At 32.6% G+C, this 21,139-nt stretch overlaps 1 protein-coding gene across 2 annotated transcripts in view; it reads right to left on the bottom strand.

Annotated features, from left to right (window-relative positions):
- Window positions 1–843: 843 nt before the first annotated feature.
- The window catches only part of LOC114333289 (polyadenylate-binding protein 1), a 26,002-nt gene continuing 5,706 nt past the window's right edge, over window positions 844–21,139 (bottom strand). Inside the window, exons 2-5 of one of the 2 annotated variants that reach the window (XM_028283147.2) lie at window positions 17,974–18,540; window positions 11,945–12,676; window positions 5,511–5,753; window positions 844–2,285 (exon numbers count right to left, since the gene is read on the bottom strand). In XM_028283147.2, the coding sequence (XP_028138948.1) occupies window positions 2,131–2,285; window positions 5,511–5,753; window positions 11,945–12,676; window positions 17,974–18,540 (1,697 nt within the window). In that variant the 3' untranslated portion in view covers window positions 844–2,130. The remainder of the gene's footprint in view (window positions 2,286–5,510; window positions 5,754–11,944; window positions 12,677–17,973; window positions 18,541–21,139) is intronic. The other variant, XM_028283148.2, reaches the window with a different exon arrangement.

Here is a 21,139-nt window from a genome sequence, read left to right as displayed (position 1 = left end):
AACACTGAAAACGATTATTTTCTATACTTCCACAAAATTTATTATACAAAGGAATAACATCAGCTTTTAGAACTAACAACAACTTAAGCAAATATATTAAGAACAATAAGAGCCGAAAGAGAAAACAACTACAGAGTGGTGTCTACAAACTACCTTGTGGTGACTGTCCGAAAACTTACATCGGTCAAAATGGCAGAACCTTTGACAAACGGATAACAGAACACAAAAGGGCTTTCAACAATAGAAAAACAGACATTCTACATACGCACTTCACCTTCTAGATCTAGATCATAATCATTCTTTTAATGAAGAGTTTCAAATTCTGCATATTCAAAATAAAGGCCTTAAGCTATCTTTATTAGAATCTATAGAAATTAATAAATTAAAAAATACAGATATAATTCTGAATGACCAACAGCTCCCCCACCTCTTCAGTTAAATATTTTAAAAACTAAATCACTTGAGAAAGGCACTCTGCCGAAACAGCTGTAGTCAGTTATAATCAATTTTGTGGAAGTATAGAAAACAAACGTTTTCAGTGTTTTATGTTAGATTATTTCGTAGTTTACATTTTCTTTGGTATGATACTCATTTGTATTGTCTACATTTAGTACTTCTTCCAAATACTCGTTCCATCTATTTATAATTATTTCTCAATTTTTGCCATTTATAAAAAGCAGCCTTTGCCTATTGCATTGCTGTTACTTCGAACTTCTTGGAATTTTTTTTTTCTGTATAAATCACCTTTCTCTTTCATCTGTAGATGCTTTTTGCAGTTTTTCTTTCCATTTCAATTCAACAACGCGCTTTTATAAGGTAAGGAAAAAATAAACATGTACGAAATTGATTTAACTGATTTATTGAATTCGAATATATTTATATATCAATTTTATGGCATGTGAATACAAAATAGTTTTACTTATACTCATTCCGTATCTCTAGTTTGCAACACACGTGAGTCATAATCGTATCAAATTAAAAAACTAAGAGACAAACGATAAAAAAATTCATGATAGTCCACAAACCATAAAATTCATGTATTGAAGGATATAAACAATGAAGGAAATTGTCGAAAAATATCTGAAATAATATATTAACGCTTTCTTCCATCAAAATGGTCCATAAAGCATTGTCAGACTTACAATTCCATTGAATAGATCAAAATAAAAATTGTAAATAAGCAAAAATACAAACGAATTGATTATTAAATAGAGATAATCTTTTTTACGTTTTTGGTCATAGGACTCTTTGCAATTTTTATAATTATTTTTGTTTAATTTGATAGTATTCTTTTCAAAGGCAACGTAAGAACGAAGAAGGGTCATATTGGAAAATTTTTATGCCCTTTTAGAAATTAATTTGTCACAATATGAAAACAGTAAAAATATAAAATTAGATTACTAAACTTATACTAAATTGTATTGAAAATGATCAAAATAACAATTGCAAACAATGCGAAAATACAAACGAATGTTACAGTTTCCAATTGAAAAGAAATCTTTATTATGGGATTGTTAAGTATAGATTTTTTTACTTTTTTGTCATAGGACTATTTGCAATTTTTATATTTATTTTATTTATTTGATAGTATCCTGTTCATAGGCGATGTAAGGAAGGGTAATATTAATAATCAATCAATAATCAAGCACAATCAATAATCAATAACAATGATCTCAATCCCTCGTCTTTTCAGACAACGGGTAATTTATAACATGAAAATATAAAATAAATAATAATATGAAAAAACTAAAATACACATGGAAGTTCTGCTAAGTTGCATTGAAAATTCACAAAATATTAATTGCTAAATTTGCAACAATTATTATTATATTTATAATAATAATTATTATATACAATATATTTAATATATAAACGAATGCTAGCAGTTTCCCATTAAAATGACATCTGAAGAAGAAATTTTTCATACACAATTTGTTTTACATGTAACAACGTGTTCATAGGCGTAAGAACACATAAGGGCCTACTCATAGCTTTAACTTCTCAATAACTTATGCCTTTTCAGACGTTGAGATATAAAGTAAAATATGAAAATCAACAATACATAATTACAGGATACATATTATATTCTTAAACGATTATATCCCTTCTACAGTCGCCTACGACCAACTACTAATCTTTTTTAATCTGAGTAGCAGCCTGTTTGGCTTGATGGGCTTGTAGTACAGCAACTGCTTCTTCCACTTTATTCTTAAGCGACTCCTGGTGTTCCAACATGTGCAACAACTCAGTATTGTCAATTTCCAACAACATACCAGTGATTTTACCTAAAATTAAATAAATTTATTGACGGTTACAACCATTTAAAAAAAAAGAAACAATACATTTCAAATACCAATTACAATAAACATACAAAAAATACACATTACACAAACAATGATACCTAAGGACATTATAACCTCCTAACTGCTAACCGTAACTGATCTAAAGCCGGAATCAAACGACTCGTGTACTTAGCGAATAATCGCCACTTGCGTATACTTGCCATGTCATCTGAGTGGGTTACTCATACAATTATTTGTCACTCGTTCGTCTTCCAACTGTTGTCGGTAAAAATGACCTGAGTCAAAGGGATCAAGACTATTCGCACACTTGCGAAGTATATACTTGTCTATACTTGCAGAGACGGTCAAACGAAATGTATAAATAATTGGCATTTACTGCGACTATTCATTTAGACCAGTCATTTAGCACTAAAAACAACGGAATAAATCAATTTTTAAATACACCACCTCGAGACTTGCGCTAGTTTTGCATTGTGTTCAGGATGTCAGGAAAAAAGTCTACAAAAGAAAAATGGGTGGAAATGTATAATAATTGCTTTTTAAAACTCTTAATATACATTAAAAAGTGCATAAAAGTGTCAAAATAAGCATATTAAGGGCCAAGTTTTGTTACTCGCGAGGTTTTTGAGGTCGCTGAACATGACTACACTATCAGAACCTACCCACAGAGCACCTGGTGCCCAGTGTCGCTGCTAGGGCACGTCATCTGGAGGTTCAAGGGCTAACGGCCCTAAATTGATGCAATCAGTTTACTTGGAGGTTTGTGGAGTCGCTGAATACGAATATGCCATCAGAACCAACCCCCTTGCCTCTGGTGCCCAGTTTCACTGCTGTAGCACGCCATCTTCTGAAGTTTCGAGGGATTTTGGTAGTAAATTAATGCAAACGGATTATACGGGGGTTGGGGGGCTGCTGAACACAAATACTCGATCAGAACCGACCCCCGGAGCACCTTGTGCCCGTGGTCACTTCTAAGGCACGTCATCTTCTGGGGGTTTTTAAGGTTTTCGGCACTGAATGCATGCAAATAGATTAAGTAGGTGGTTTTTGGGGTCGCTGAATACCAATACGCCATCAGAACCGACCCCCGACCATCTGATACACAATGCTAAGGCATGTTATTTTCAGGAGTTTGGAGGGTTTAACAGGGGTCGGTTTTGATGGCGTATTTTTCCTCAGCTACCCCAAAAACTCCCGAGTAATCTGTTTGCATAAATTTAGTGCCGACAACCCTCTAAACTCTAGATGACGTGCCTTAGCAGTGAACCTGGGCACCAGGTGCCCCGATGGTCAGTTCTGATGGCGTATTCGTCTTCAAAATCTGGCCCTAATACACTTATTTTGACATGTTTATGCACTTTTGGATGCATACCATGCACTTTAAAATGCAACTATGCATTTGCAGCCATTTTTCCATTGTTGACTGTTTTACTGGTGTCATCCTGAACACAACGAAAAAAGTTGTAACTTTCTATGTGCTGTATTTAAATATCAATTTATTTTTTCCTAAATGTCATGGTCTATTTATTAGTAATCACACCACTGATTCATTTGTCAAGGTCGTTAAGCCAATGTTTACGCTTGTAAATTGTACATGTCGTGTGAGTGCCCTGTTTGTCATTGCAATCGCAAACTCATATACTTTCCAAGTAGGCGAATAATTCTCTACTTGCGAAGTACATGAGTCGTTTGAGACCGGCTTAAGAAAGAATGGAAAAATGCTACATTACACCTCGTTAGTAAGCTGTTAGTGTTCCTAAACAATCTGACCAAGCCACATATCCATAATTGGTTTGGTGTGCTTGTAAAGCAAAAGTGGAACGAACTCTAAGAGATCTAGGTGGAACATAAATCGCTAAATCTTTAAGGAGTTCAGGACAATGCAGTAAGTTTTTAAAAAGTTTAAATACAAACAGAAAATCTAACATCTCTCTACGAGAAGACAAAGAAAAGTAATCAGTTAACAAAAGCATACCTTTGTAAGAATAAGGAATGGAAAGCTTGAAAGCACAATACATGAGGAACCTACGCTGAACATTCTCAAGTATTTAAGTATGAACCAAAGTGTAAGGTGACCAAACAGAACAGTATTCGAGATGTGACCTAATCAGAGAATTAAACAGCAACTTCAATGTCTGCAAGTTATTAAAACCAGACGAGTGTCTTACAAATCCAAGCTGTTTCAGTGCTTTAGCAGAGATATATTCTAATTCTACATGCTCACCAAAAGATAAATCACACTGAAATATAACACCAAGATCTATATAACTAGATGTTTTTTGTATAGGTACCGATTAACAATAAAAATCAATTTTATGAAAAGTTTTGCAAAAAGATAGTACCTTACATTTAGAGGCATTCAAATTTAATTTGTGATATAATAATGTGTCAATAAGGAAGATTGTGAAGATGAATGTTTCCAATAAAGTTTCGTTTGTCTGAACATATAGTTGTTACTGCCTGTATTGTAATATTGGGCAATACCCGTCACAAATAGTATATTATTCAACGAGCATGTAATGATGGTTTAAAATCAAAAGATTTTATTTTTCATAAGAAAACATTTTATATAACTATGGCAACACTGTTAGAATTACCTTTCTTGAGCTCACGTAACAGTAGTTGTCATTAATGTCATGCATAGTATATAATGGTGGTGGCTTTTAAAAATATGACATTTTAAGGCAATTACATGAAAAAGAACATTTGCTCCCAATAAAAATCTATTGTACAATCAACAGTAAGTGACACATAATTCATTGATATAAATTTCATGTCCGTAAACCCTTTTACGGAATTAGTACCTATGCATTGTTTATTTTTTAATAACGTCAATCTTAAAATGTCAAATGATGAAATTTAGAAGTAAAAAATGTACTGACTAAAAGTATAATATATGTACTGACGCATTGTTACAGATAAAAATCCTTTAAACATTTTTCGAAGTTATTTGTTGATATAAATTACAATGATTATTTTATTAAATAAACAAGTTTAAGTAATTTTATTTGTTAGTAATAAGTATATTAAAAGTGCCATACACCACTTGAATCTAACTTCAACCCGTGAGTAATGACCCGTGTGTAACTTCAGCCCGTGAGTAATGAAATATTACTCACGGGTAAAGTAATGGGTGTCATTATCTATTCAAAAATAGTGAATAATGAGCATATTATTAAACAGTCATAGAAAAAATAGATTACTAACCTGCCATATCTGCATACATGCGTTGGATAAGTGGAAACAATCTTTCACCCAACATCTGTTTTTGTTCCTGTGGGGGAGCAGCAGCCAACATTGTTGCTGTAAGTGGCTCTTGACCCTGGATGTGTACAGCTTGCTGTACAGGAGCCGCAGTTCCTGGTATACCTCCCAAGGATTGAGGTGGATTTCTCATGTTCGAAGTATATTTGAAGTTTGCTGTGCGGCCAGCGGAAGGTACAACTCCACCTGCAACAACTGGTTATTAACCATTTTGGAAATCAAAATAATGAAAAAAAAACTGAAACACTGGCCACATTTTTAATTTGTACCAGCAGGCACGATTTAACATAAATCCATTAAAAACAAAAAAAAAAAGAATATTGACAAAGAATAACAGGTAAGGCAAGGATGTATACTTTCTCCAATGTTGTTCAACTTATATGTAGAAACAGCATTCACACAAGCAGTGGGCAGACTCTAAAAAGGATATTAAAGTATATGGTATATTTATTACCAACATTAGGTATGCCATAAGATAGTGATAGTGCAGATTTTCAATGTATCTTCAAATTTTGAAATGATGTAAGTTTTGTTTTATAATCTTGAGATACAGACCTCATAAAAGGAAAAGTGGTGTAAGTTTTTACTGTATTACTTACTGTATCACTGTAAAAACTTACATCACTTTTCCTGATGACAAAAAGTCTGTATCTCATGATTATAAAGTAAGATTTACATAATACACCACATTGGCTTCAACACCCTCATATGTAGCTGGAGAAGAAGTCAATCAAGACAGGGCAAAAAATTCGTTGGGTCAAAACTCAACAGCACAAAAATAATGAATACAGAAACACTGGAGGTACAGTGCACAGATTCTACACGTGCCGGTGGGGGAAGGCTTCTATGTGCTGTGTTATAGTCGGTGTATGATAGAGAAAGTTTTAAACCAATTTTATATTATTTGTTATTTCATTATTTTGAATACTTTATCATACACCGACTATAATACAGCGCAAACAAGCCATCCCCCACCGGCATGTTTAGAATATGTGCACTGTAACAGGATATATTGGGATCACAGAATGCAAGTGTAATGATCAGATTTTTACAGCACAAAATTGAAGAAAATGGCAGAAAACTACAGTCATTTTGTGACCTTACAATTAAAATTGTCCTGCATCGTATAAAAAGATATATGTAAATGTGACCAAGTTCTGTAAATTAATTCAAGAGTGCATGAGATTGGAATACAAATTTTTTCACGTGAGACTTAACCTAAGAATTCATTTTCTAGCTTTCAAGACTTTCCAACAGAATAAAAATTTAAATTATTTCTTAAAAAACATATTTATACAGAGTGTTTGGTAAAGAATAGGCCATAGCTTAACCTTAGATTCCTGAGGTTAAAGTACGAAAGTTAATAATAACAGAAATACAGGGTGTCAAAGTTAAACTTTTATTTTATTCATTTTTGAATATTTCTTGACAGGCATGGGATAACAACACGAAATTTGGTATGTGGAGGTTTTTTAGAACGATAAACCTAAATTCTCCACCAAAAATTATATATTACCCAGAGGGCGCCACATACGTCTTTCAGCGCTCATTTAATGCATTCAATTTTTTTATCCCCCATTCTAGATGATTTTAAGATCAAAACTTTTATTCCTGTATTACCTTTACTTAAAAAAGGTATACTACATTTATCTCACTAAACTCGACCTTTTTCGAGATAAACGTATTTTAAATCTACTATGCCAAATTGAATTTTTTAAATTTCATTGTAGTTATTAACCTTTAACTACCCGCGCATCAAGTTATAACTTTACTACACGCGTGGCGTACTTTATACGCCACAAGAAAATACACTTAAAAACAGCGGATTTGTTAATTATTTTTTTGAAAAAATACACTTAGTTGTTTGTTATAAACCTCATTCGGCATCAGTGAATACTTGGAGTTCCTTCTCAGTAAGCCAATTGGGATTTATAACAGGAATCATGGAATAACTGGATTCCATGATAAATAAAATTACTAATAAAAATTTTTTGGAATGTGATTTTTTACAGGAGAAAAAGTATTGTTTATAAAGGAAAAATATATTTTGTGCCATAATGACTAAAAAACAATTGAAATATGTACTTATATTACTATTTATATTAATATAATCGTGGCGTATATTGTCCACCACCGGAAATAACAAATAATAAACTGTAAATTACGATCTTCCCAGAACGCCGATTATAACGAAACTAAAACCAAATTGTAAAGCACATTCCAATGATAAGTTAGAGAGATAACCAAGGTCAAAAATTAAATTTTTAAATATATTTGCAGTATAATTCTTATATCTGGCATACAAAATACGCCAGCTCGTGTATTTAAAGGTTAAAACCATTTGACGTATCCTTGTCATACTTGGCAGCAAGTGTAAGTATTGTACACCCTACTAAATTGTAATAAACAAACGTTTCTGGCTACTACCAAAGACGTACGACGGGGAAAAATAAATGGTTGACCCTTCCCAAATTCTACGCCACTTGCAGAATTGCTATTTTAGGGCAATTTTTAATTCTCCAATACTTTCTATGTAAATATGTAATACACTCTTCATTCGTAACTATAAAGTCATGGGTTTTCGAGATATTTGAAATTAAAAACAAAGGGGCATAATACATTAATCAAATTAACTGTGCCGTTTCATTTTTAACTTCAAATATCTAAAATGAAGAGTGTATTATTTTCATATAAAGTATTGGAGAATCTAAAAATTATGCTGAAATAGCAGTTTCGTCAGTGGCGTAGAATTTGGGAAGGGTCAACCATTCACTATTCCGTGTCGTACGCCTCTGATAGTAGTTAGAAACGATTATTTAACATAATTAAGTAGGGTGTACAATACTTACACTTTCTGCCAGGTATAATAAGGTTATGTCAAATAGCTTTAAAGTAGGTACATATAGTTCTTAACGTTCTTTTAAATAAAGAATAAATTATTAAAAAAATATATTACTTTAAAACTATTTAACATATCCGTGTCATATTTGGAAGAAAGTGTAGGTACTGTACACGCTACTAAATTATGTTAAATAACCGTTTCCGGCTACTACCAGAGGCGTACGTCAGGGGAAAATGAATTATTGACCCTTCCCTTTCCCCCGTCGTAAGCCTATGGTAGTAGCCAGAAATTTTTGTTTAATACAATTTAGAAGAGTGTAGAGTACTTACAATTGCTGCTAAGTATGACAAGGATATGTCAAATGGTTTTTAGTAACTACAATGAAATGCAAAAAATTGAATTTTGCATCGTAGATTTAAAATGCGTTTATCACGAAAACGGTTGAATTTAGCGAGATGAATGTAGTATACCTTTTTAAGTAAAGATAATAGAGGAATAAAAGTTTTGATCTCAAAATTATTTAGAGTGGGATATAAAAAAAATTGAACGTATTAAATGAGTGCTGACAGACGTATGTGGCGCCCTCTGGGTAATATATAATTTTTCACGGGGAATTTAGCTTTCTCGTCCCAAAAAACCCTCACTTACCAAATTTCGTGTTACTATCTCATTTCTACCAGGAAATATTCAAAAATAAATAAAATAAAAGTTTAACTTTGACACCCTGTATTTCTATTATTATGCACTTTCGTACCAAGGTTAGATTAAATCGACCTATTTTAACCTCATGAATCTAAGGTTAAGCTATGGCCCATTATTTACCAAACACCCTGCATACCTAAACAAATATGAGAAAATTAATATTCCAATCTGAATGCAGGACTGTATAAAAAATTATTCCCAATTCATATTAAAAAAAAAAACAGTAACAAACATTTTTAGTACATAAATCTGAAAACTTTTCCAATAAATGCAAAGTAAAAATATGGATCATCAATATTATTTGCAACGAGAACAGTAAACCATAGTTGGGAATAATTCCTTTCTATACCCTGTTTTTAAACCAGGAGGAGTAAACTCAAAAGACAGATTCACATTCAATAATGTCACTAGAAAAATCATCAAATACATCTTTTTTAGTTGATCATGTCGGCCTTTGGCAGTAATCCATAAATATTAATTATATTATGGCTCTAAAGAGTTCTAAAAACAACTGTTTTTGTATAAAAGCAGCCTAAACAATCTAACCTATGAAATGCCAAATTTCGTAACAGCTGAGTAAACTTGCTTGAGGTTGAACCCATTACAAACAAGCATTACAGCGCGGTAAATTTGATTACTCTTGGTTTAAAAACACGGTATAATAACACTAAAACACTGGTTAGTATAATTCTAAAGGTTAGATACTTGCTTATTTAACAAAAATCTGATTATAATTGTTTAGAAGAAAGATAAATTAAGCAAATTTAACTTTAATATAAGCAATTATAATCAAGAGGTTAAACAAGGATCTTTCCTGCTTAGTGTCATAGGCTGTTGTTGGTTCTTAAGTTAATTTAGCCTTTGGAGATTACCTAAAGATTAGGTAATATATACAAAAATTGAGATATCATATTGACATGAAAATTTGGTGCCATCTAACTAAAAATTATTCAATATTAAAACAAAAGAATGGACATAGGATGGCATACAGGAGAACAAAAAAAAAATAAGTTACATTTTTGTTGCATACCAGAATTCAGTATTTCGTTGGGTGTAACAGTTTAAAACACAATGGATGCTGCGCCGTAACCTAGGGGTTTTCACTGCGCGCCAATCGCTTATGGAGGTGTAGAGCGTAAGTTCACTTATGACGTACAAAAACGTCACCGGCGCTAGACAATGGCAAAGTATGACGTTAATTAACGTCATTGGCACTGAATGGGTAACTGAAAATATTACTGTCACAGATTCACTTGCATTATCACACTTTCACTTGTATAGTCTAAATGGAAATCAGTCAGAATGCACAATGAAGTGACAATGTTTAAGAAATTCGATCTGCCGTTTAAGGATAAGATATTTTAACATCCCATTAATCATTGTACAGTCGGTTCGCTAAACTCAAACACAACTGGTTAGCGATTTTAGTAAGTAATTTTGCCAATTTGGTAAAATTGTCATAAAATAATTACTAAATAGTTAATAATTACTAATTTTGACAAAATTGGCAAAAAAAATTACCTATTAAAATCACTAGCCAGTTGTGTCTGATTTTAGTGAACCGACTATATTAGTCATTTTAAAACTTACAGTAAACAGTTGGATATTAGTACAGTTAAAATAGATAACTTACGGATAACTATTATGCAAGAGAAATTAAGTTTTTCTGCTGTTAAGTGCAAAAAGACAAGTTCATTAGCAGAACTAAATTCAAAATTATTTTGCACATTGTATTCATTATTTGGTTAACCTTCGGATGACCAAGTGGGGGAAATTGTGACCCCAGCGTATGTTTTTCTTTGATAAATTCAAAAGTATGTATTTTCAATTTTTAACTCATTATTTTTTTATTTGACTTTAATATCATTCTAGATATCCTCATATTTTGAAATAAAAAAAATTCCCTATATTTTACGAATAAAAAATATATTCTGAAGTTGATGTTTAGTAAAATACCGTCTATAATGTATAATTCCAAGTAGTTTTACGCTAATTACGTCGACTCTGCAAAGTAACAAGACACTTACTCAACATACACACTACACGTGACACTAATACACATATTGTGACTGGCTGAATGACATAAAATCAATGCCATAAAAAAAATTAAAAAACTTCATTTTTTTGTTAAATGTCATTTTTGACCTGGGGTCATTTCCCCCCCCTTTGGTCATCCGTGTAACAAAAAAAAGGTTGGTCATCGGAAGGTTAAAAGATCTCATTTTTGTTGGTAAAAAAATATATTAATTTGTCTGGACTAAATTATGGTTCTGATGATCTTTGTATTCACCCAATGTTGTCAAAAAGTTTAAATTTTCTAGGGGATTTCCGAGCCGAATATAGCTTATGACAAAGTATATGTACAGCATCATTCGAATCTCTATTTTAAAAATCTATTGCTTGTTAATATTGACCTTATATCTAACAGTATACCAATAGTAGTGATGTAACGAATATTCGTATTCGCATTCGCGAGTATTCGCATTCGAATTAAATTAATTGGTATGCAACAATTGTGAAACCAATGATTTGGAAAAAATAATAAAGAAAATGAAAATTATAAATATGAAGAGAAGACACCAAAATCTTAAACACAAAGTAGGGAACGGTAAAATCAATAAAAGAAATTAAAACAAATAAAAAGGCTTGTTAATTAAAAGAATCAGCAAGACTATTTTAAAAGAAAATAAAAAACAACATAATAAAAAGAAAAAATAAATCAGCTTTTTCAGTATATATGAAATGTCCACAACCTGATATTTGGCCATGTTTAGGAGATAAATTAAAAAAAGATCCAACATACAGAACCTAGACATCTTATCCCTACAGTTACCTTGTCCAGCAAGTGGACGACCTTGCATACTTTGAGGTTGTTGTCCAGTAATTGGTCTAGGTACACTGATGTTGCTACGCATTGTTGTTGACTGGTTTGGTGGACGAGTAGCCGCTCTGTAAGTGTTTGGCATGCCAGTGTAGGCAGTAGCTCCTCCTTGAGCACCTGGTCTTACAGGTGTTTGGGCAGGCCATCTGGGACTGGTACGAATCTGAGCCATCTGGGCTGGTCCATAGAATCTCTGTGCGGTAGGAATGGTTGGAACGAAATAGCCGCTAGACGCACCTGGTTGAATGAACTGACCCATCTGGTGCATGCGCATATTGGCCATGCGCTGCATGTACTGAGATGTTAAATGTGCTTTGCGATCTTCTTTACGCTGAGCTAAGGCAACATATAAAGGCTTCGTACCGACAATTCTGCCGTTCATCTCTGTTACTGCTTTTGTAGCTTCTTCCGGGGAGGAAAAGCAGACGAAACCAAAACCCTTGCTTCTACCTTCTTCCATCATTACTTTGGCAGAAGTTATGGTTCCGAACGGAGAGAATTCTTTACGGAGACGTTCGTCGTCTATTGTATCATCCAAGTTTTTAACATAGAGATTTACACCCTGATAACGATTAAGTCTTTCCATTTTAAGGGCTTCAAATCGACGTTTTAGTTCTTGCTGGCGCTCAGCTTTCTTTTGGGCTCTTCCTACATACAAAGGTTTTCCTTCCATCAATTCTTTTCCTAAAGTAATTAAAATATTATTATTGAGAAAGTACAATTTGTATTTTGAGAATGATTTCCAAAATGAAAACCAAAAAGTAAAATTCTTGCTTATTCCAAGTAAAAATAGTAAATCAATAAAGTACATTTATCTGTTATCAATGATACTTAAAAGATATTAACCGAGACTAAAATATTAGATTTTTTTACAGGAAGTTTGGAAGGTGATATAAAAATTCATGAAAAAATTAAATTGTAAGTTTTGAAATACTTTCCTCCTTGATTCTATTTATTTTCCTGAGGTTGTAAGCTACTTTGGAGAGAAAAATATTTATTGGATGCTTCTAAAGAGCTACTGATCGGTCTTTCAACCATTACAATAATTGTTGTTTACAATAACATTTACAAGTACAAATTTTGATATACCAATATACCACAAAAATATTACTAATAAAACAACGATAAAACAAAAGCTAAGATATCTATCGATTGTTATCGTCTATGATGCTGTATTGTAGAGTGGTTAACTCAGGGTTTTTTCATTTTCTATTTAAGATGTTTGGGAAAGACAGTGGTTGATGATAAACATTATTAATGTTATGTGGATATCCACATAGTCTTATTTTGGTCATCTGATCAGTTTTGACATCTGATAATAACTATTTAACAGTTTTTTGATGGATTTTTTTTTCAATACTGGATTTTATTATAAACCCTACTAGTTTTTACTTCCACATTTCTGACCACTGTCTGCGATTAATTGGATCTTCTGCTATTTTGTGCCTATAATTTCAGTGATTTCCTGTTTAGAATACACAATTGGTCCTTTTTATGGCTTCATCAAAATTATTCTTTGGTTTTATTTTTTGCCTAATGGGTTTTTTCCGAACCCCATTATCTTACAATTTCAGCAAACTTTTTATGCCAAATTTAACTATAATAAAAAAAAATCTTATTTTAACATGTCGTATAACACATTGTCATTAATTTCCAAACTAATGAGTGTTATCAAAAAATCAGACTTAATTCTCAATTCCAAGGTTTTTGTTTACTTCATTAATTCTTCGTGCATTTAATTTATTATTATAATTAATTTAGTTCACTTTGGAGGCCCAAATTTTGTATTTAATTTGTTAACACACAGTGAGTGTGTACATAGGTATACAGTAGAACGTCAATAATCCGGATTAATTGGGACCGGACCCCATCCGGATTATCAAATTATCCGGATTATCGAAATTACCTCAAAAAAAGGCCAGTATACCCATTAAAGTACAACAAACGTTTTAAAATTTTAGGTTTTCTCTTGTACAGTAAAGTGTCTAGAGGTGAAATTAATCAAAATATTTTTTTGTTTAAACACTGTATTGTAATTAATTTATAATAGCAGCATGTGTACAGTAAAAACATCAGACACTATTTGGGCTTTTAAAAAAATGTGTAAAATATTTTTGAACTGCGGTAGAGGTTCGTTTTTCGCTGCTAAGTTCTTCATTAATTTTAAAAGAATCAGACATTTTTGCTAGATACAAATCCGGATTATTGATGGTCCAAATTTTTGACGTCCGGATTATCGACGTTCTACTGTAATTTCATATAAATCTTATATGTTCATATATCGATACCCAAACTCCAAAGTATTATCCTGTCCAAACCCCAAATTCCTTCACTAATATCCCCCCACCCACCAACCCGTCTAGCCAGCGTGGTGGGTTATGGTCAAAACCTCCAAAAATCAAAAGTGTCGGTTTCAACAGAGATACGGAAGATACCCCAGGTGGGTAGGAAATTTATTCCACAGTCCCACACCGAAACAACAGTCTGCCTTGGGGATTCTGAAGGAGGCAAGTTGACATTCAAAAAGAAGAACAGCAAACAACTCCACATAGCAACGTACAAAATCTGTTCCATGCATGGCAAAAGACGAAAAACTCTACGAACTAGAAGAGGAACAGGGAACATGAATTGGGATATAATGGGACTATCAGAAGTTAAAAGAAGAGGTGAAGGGTATGTGGACTTACATCAACAGGCTCTATTATAAAGGCAATGAAGACTATGCATACAGTGGAGTAGGTTTCTTAATCAACAAGAAGAGAAAATCACAAATTCAAATAATTGACAGCATCTCGGACAGGGTTACATACATGGTTTTAAAACTAAATCCAAAAACCAAATAAAAGATTGTGCAAGTTTATGCTCCAACTGAAAAAGCAACTGATGAAGAAATAAATATTTTTTATGAAGATCTTAAAAAAGCTATCGACACCAACAGAGAATCCAAAATAATAATGGGAGATTTTAACGCCAAAATTGGAAGTAAGATTGAAGATTCTGAAAGCAAGATTGGAAATTTTGTATTCGGCACAAGAAACACAAGGGGAGAAAAACTTATGGAATTCCTGGAACAAGAAAACATGTATGTTATGAATACCTTCTACAAAAAGATACCTAACAGAAAGTGGACATGGGTTGCACCTAACGGAACCACCAAAAATGAAATAGACTATTTTCTCTCAAACAACAAAAGAATATTTGAAGACGTAACAACAATAAACAGGGTAACAACGGGTAGTGACCATCATCTAGCTAGAGCAAAAATAAATATTAACATGAAAGAATGAGAGAGAAAAAGAATATTTAAAAAAACAATGCGGATAGATGCCTTTAAACTAAAAACAAATGAAGATCAATTACGAGAGGACTTAGAGGATAAGTTCGAATATGATCCTTCACATAATCAAGATCAAGTTGACGAAATTAACAAAAACCTAATTCTCGAAGCAGGACTAGAGGTCGCAAAGAAAACAAGGATTAAAAAAACAAAATAAGCAACACAACTAATGACAGAAAGAAGACAACTACTAGCTCAAAACAAACGTCAAACTCAAGAATACATAGAATTTAATAAAACAATTAGAAAAGAACTAAAACGCGACATACAAAAATGGAACGAGAACTTAATAGAGCGAGTCATTGAAAACAACAGAGCCTTAAAAAGACCCACACTGGGTGTTCAAAAAATCATCAAAATTAAAGACGCCAATAATAAGGAAGAGAAGGACAAATACAAAATAACAATCCCTATATTAACAGAGCTATTTAATAAATGTCCCCATAATAGCAAGATCCCTAAAGACTGGAACGAAAGTCTAGTAATACTTTTACACAAAAAAGGGGACAAATCTGACCTACAGAATGATAGACCTACATCACTGCTCAGTCAGGTTTACAAACTATCTATGAGAATTATTAACAACCGGTTGACCTACAAAATGGACAATTACCAGCCGGTGGAACAGGCTGGCTGCAAAGGATAGGACAGAATGAAGGCAGACAGTTGACACCCTATGCTCCGCATGGAGTGAAGAGGAATAAGTAAGTAAGTAAGGAACAGGCTGGCTTCCGTAAAGGATATAGTACAAAGGCATTTGATAGTATCGAGATGTGGGCCATAGAACAAGCTATTAATAATTGTAGAATAGATTCGAGATATAGACAACTAATATAATATATATGAAAATGCGACTATAATAGTACAACTAGATGAAAATATAAATCCCATCCACATTAACCCGGCACCTGCCACGTGGGGTGCTGCCAGCACCCCATAACACATTTTCATCAAATATTTGGTATTTCAAGTTTGTTAACCGTGCTGTGCGTCATAGTAGCTTTCTATAATATTATATAGCATAGATTTGTTTGCGTTTGAAGTGGCTATTTAGTGTCATTCTGAACTTGTAGCTCTAAAGTCGAATTGGAGTGTCAGTTAAAGTTTTAATTTTTTTTTGTGTTTTTGATAAACTGTTCAGATTTACATTTTTAATTGTAATAACTGATTTAAATTATTAATATAGTCTCTATACTCCATAAATTTTAATTTTTTAGATATTTTACTTCACTTCATTTATTATAGGTTGGTACTTGCTAATTTGCTTCTAACACCTTTTTAATTTTATTTTTCAACTTTTATAATATACTAGTAGCTAATAAGAGTAATAAGTTAATAAAACAGGTTTTTTTATATACTTGTGAAACTCAATACCTTATTTTGTTTATAAAGAAGTAGATCACAGAAAATTTTTAAGGGGTGCTATGAGCACCCCACGTGGCAGTTGACGCCTTGCAAAGCCACGTGGCAGGTGCCGGGTTAAGAGAGGCATGAGACAAGGAGACGTAATATCGCCAAAGCTTTTCAACCTAGCCCTAGAAGACATCTTCAAAATGACAAATTGGTCAACCTATGGCATTAACGTTAATGGCAAGAAGTTAAACCACCTCAGATTCGCTGACGACATTGTCATTATAGCGAGCTCATTTGAGGAACTGCAAATTATTATGGAGGAACTCGCAGGCAGCTCCCAATACGTCGGCTTAAAAATGAACATGAGAAAAACAAAAATAATGACAAACACAGATGACCCCAGACGTATAACTATAAATGGCAGTGAGATAGAAAAAGTCCAGGAATATCTACCTAGGCCAAATCCTGAAACTTGACAAAGAGAAAAAAAGTGTGGAAATTACTAGGAGATCAAGACTAGCATGGGCAGGATTTGGAAAACTTAGTTGGATACTTAAGAACCGCAAAATACCCCAATACTTGAGGAGCAAAGTGTTCAACCAGTGCATCCTTCCTAGCATGACATATGGATGTCAAACCTGGACCCTAACCAAGGCAAATATGAATAAACTAGCCACAACAGAACAAAGAAACTCCAAAAAACCTCTCAACTGAAAATCTACAATTATTGTACTTTACAGACAAAAAACTATATATGGAAGAAGAATTTATTCAAAATTAGGTGACCCTAATATACAGTTACAATTGAGATATTTTATAATATGTATATACAATTTAAATTATTTGACAATAGAAAAGTGTTATTAAGATACACTATCCAAGTCATAATAATAAAAATAAAACAAACAAAAAAACACTTAAAATATTCCATTACAATACAAGCATTAAAAATACAATACTCAAAATATTACATTAAACTACACTACATATAGCAGTAAATTGACGAAGAAAATGTTATCTCTCTTGTTTTATTAAGGTCTCAACTTAATGCAGAATGCATTAAAAAAGAGGTGGCAGTTCTGATACATTTAAAAAGGGCAAAAATATGAAAAACAAACAAAAACAGTTGAAATGTTTTGGAGTTTAGGTATCGATATGTGCAGTTTTCATTAAATAACCACCAATCAGCATCATTTCTTTGTAACTGTAGCTTAGATAAATTATTACTATATCATTATGTACGCTTTAAGATACCTACTAAAAGTATGGATTTCAATAATTGAACACTTACCATTCAAAGCTTCCACCGCTGTTTCGGCTGCCTCTGGATTTTCAAAGGCAACAAAGCCAAAGCCTTTAGATTTACCATCATCTTTACTCATTATTTTGTAGCTGGTAATTTTACCATACTTTTCAAACATATTCCGTAACTCTTCTTCAGATAAATCTTCACCAAAATTTTTAACATATACATTTGTGAAAAGCTTGGCCTTTTCTCCCAGTTCCTTTTCTCTTTCTTTACGTGGAATAAAGCGACCAACATATACTTTTTTTCCATTCAACAACATACCATTTACCTTTTCAATGGATTTATTTGCAGCTTCTTCAGTTTCAAAATGAACAAATCCATATCCTTTACTAGAGCCGTTTTCATCTTGAGCTACCTTACAACTAAGAATATTACCGAAAGCTGAGAAAGTATCATACATAGCCTTGTTGTCAATGGAACGATCCAAATTCTTAATAAAAACATTACCAACACCAGATTTTCTCAATGATGGATCTCGTTGAGACCACATTATTCTGATGGGACGTCCTTTAATCAAGTCAAAGTTCATTGTATCCAGCGCACGCTCAGCTGCAATAAAACATTTTTAATAAATATATATTTTATAAAAAATATATTTTAAAAATGAATTTCATAAAAACTATTACATAAAACTTCGAAAGTTACTTATGATTAGAGAAATGAAATGAAATAATTGCTGCAAAATTGAAAAGTGTCTTTCCAATTAAAAAAAAAGACAAATTTTAGAAACCATAATCTATGAAATGAGCATTTCAGCCAACAAGCTTGAAAAATCCAGATATAGCTCACTGAGTAACCATGTGTTGTTTTTGTAATAGTAGACAAAAGTAAAGTAGATTTTATAGAAGTACAACTCCCATTTCAAGAAGGCAGGATGGTGAAATATAAATACAATAAACTGATGTTACCATGAAGGGCGGTATTGTTTGAAAATTTTGAAATTTTGGATTTTTATTATTAAATAAAGTACATAACTTCAAGAATACTCTCTGAAAATTTCAGTTTTATTGGAGCAAAATTTAAACAGAAATACGGCATATTGAATATCCCTACCTTCGACTCACTTTGCATCAGCTTCGTGCCAGAGCGTTTGAGTGTAGTGAGAAACGTTCAACAGCTGTTCTCTGAATTTTGCTGTTTCACATGATCCAATGAGGAGTTTTGATGTCTACCGCAAAATCTATTTTTTTTAGGGGTCTGTAAAAATTTACCACTGTTGCCTTATTTTTCAATATTTTGCCTTGAATTTCTTTTTTGAATATTCTTTGAATTGTATGGAATATTTTTATTTAATTTAAATATAAAACAATTCTACTGTAGTTTCAGAAAAAAATTCACAAAAATGTGCTTGAAATGTTGATTTCAAACCATAGCCCCCTTAATTCATTAATAGTTTCTAAGCACCACAAAAGTTTTTTTAAATTATAACAGATTATTTCGTAATGAACTGTTCAGAAATGTAGAACAGAGAGGAATCCCCAACCTTGAAAAATAATGAAGATGACCTTCAATTCTTATGCAACTTTCTTTTCTCTCAAGAATTTTAGCGTGCTTAAAGATTTCAGCAATTTTAGGTGTGACAGTAACCTAAATAACAAGAATTTAACAAATTAAATTATAAAAGCCATGCTATAATATGGAGTACATCATCAAAAAATAATTAAAAATAAACAATTGAATGGGTCCGCCGAATAACGTTGTAAGCGCCACATGACTCTTTTTTTAAGAAATCAAAAAGAAGTTTTAAAATTATAACAATGGCAAATTTAAGCATTTTAAGAGTTAGTAATAAAGTTTGTAAATACAAATTACAAACTAGGGTGGTTCGAAAAAAACCTTTTTTTGTATTTCAGATCACTATATATAGTGCGCAAAAGTTGCCATTGGTATAGACTTGAAAAAAACACTAATTATTATTTTTTTATTAATTTGTCTTCCGGTCGCGCAATGCCATCGAAGTTAGCAAAAATTGTGAAAAACCTTAATTTTTCATATATTTTTTTAAACAGGCCAGATGGTTTTAATTGCGTTCCTATACCATGAATTAACTACTAAAAGTATGTAAAATCAATATAAATGCACTTATTATACATTTGTTTCATATCTTCCGGTCGCGCAACATAATACAAAATGAGTAAAATTAGTAGTTTTTGAAAAATTTCAAAGTTTGACAGTTTGGTACAATTTAATCATACGACTTTTAGAGATGCTATAGTTTAATTCAATTACAATAATATATTTAAAATCCAAGCATATAAGATAAATTTTGATATTCAAGTGGAATTCGGTCGCGCAGCTTCGTCAAAAACAACAGACTACCGAGAGGCGAAGCGAAAGTGATGAATGCCAGCGAAGCACGCGCAACCTCAAATAAAGATACATGTGGGAATACCTCTACAATGGACTATTTGTCTTCTCTATTATAACGGACTGCCATTCCACCACCTTTTCCAACACTTAAATGAAAATACAACAGGCCCAATAGGATATTCTGGACCAATTTAAAAGGCCCTACCTGATTGTGAAAGACTACCACTTATTGATTTTGACAATATATACAAGCTGACAAGCATATTCTTAGCAAGCACCAATAATTGTACTTGCTTGAGATATCAGAAGTCATCAAGTTAGGACATTGTTTAGAAGACTTTGTAGTGGGTACGTGATCCTAGCCCAACGTCACATTCAAGATGGCTTACTACTGCAAACCGAGTTTTGCGTTTCTACATCAGCGTGTCCCGCCCTTCTGAAAATCGGAGAGAGATTGTCACATTCATTCTCAAATGTTATAATATGCCTATGTGGTTTGCCCCAAAAATAAACCACAAATTCACAGATGGGCCTAGACATTATTACAAAATCATTGAATCTTCAAGAACTTACCAGAAGATCTTTTTGTTGATCCCGTTTTACAACGGAATGCTTACTTTGCCCATCCCGAAAATTTACTTTTGGCTATGGTAACTGATGAAAGAAACCATATCCGAGAACTGGGCTTTAGGCGTATCATGAAGGAAAAGCAAGCAATATCTGAAAGTGACTATCAGAATCTTTAAACTACCAAACTTAAACTTTGAAGCTAAATAGTATTACGAAATTATCAAATGGAACACCAGTACACCGACTCCTTTCCACTGATAAGAAAAAC

This window comes from Diabrotica virgifera, chromosome 10 (genome assembly GCF_917563875.1).
Source record: "Diabrotica virgifera virgifera chromosome 10, PGI_DIABVI_V3a".
NCBI lineage: Eukaryota > Metazoa > Arthropoda > Insecta > Coleoptera > Chrysomelidae > Diabrotica > Diabrotica virgifera.
This window is presented reverse-complemented; position numbering and strand designations above follow the sequence as displayed.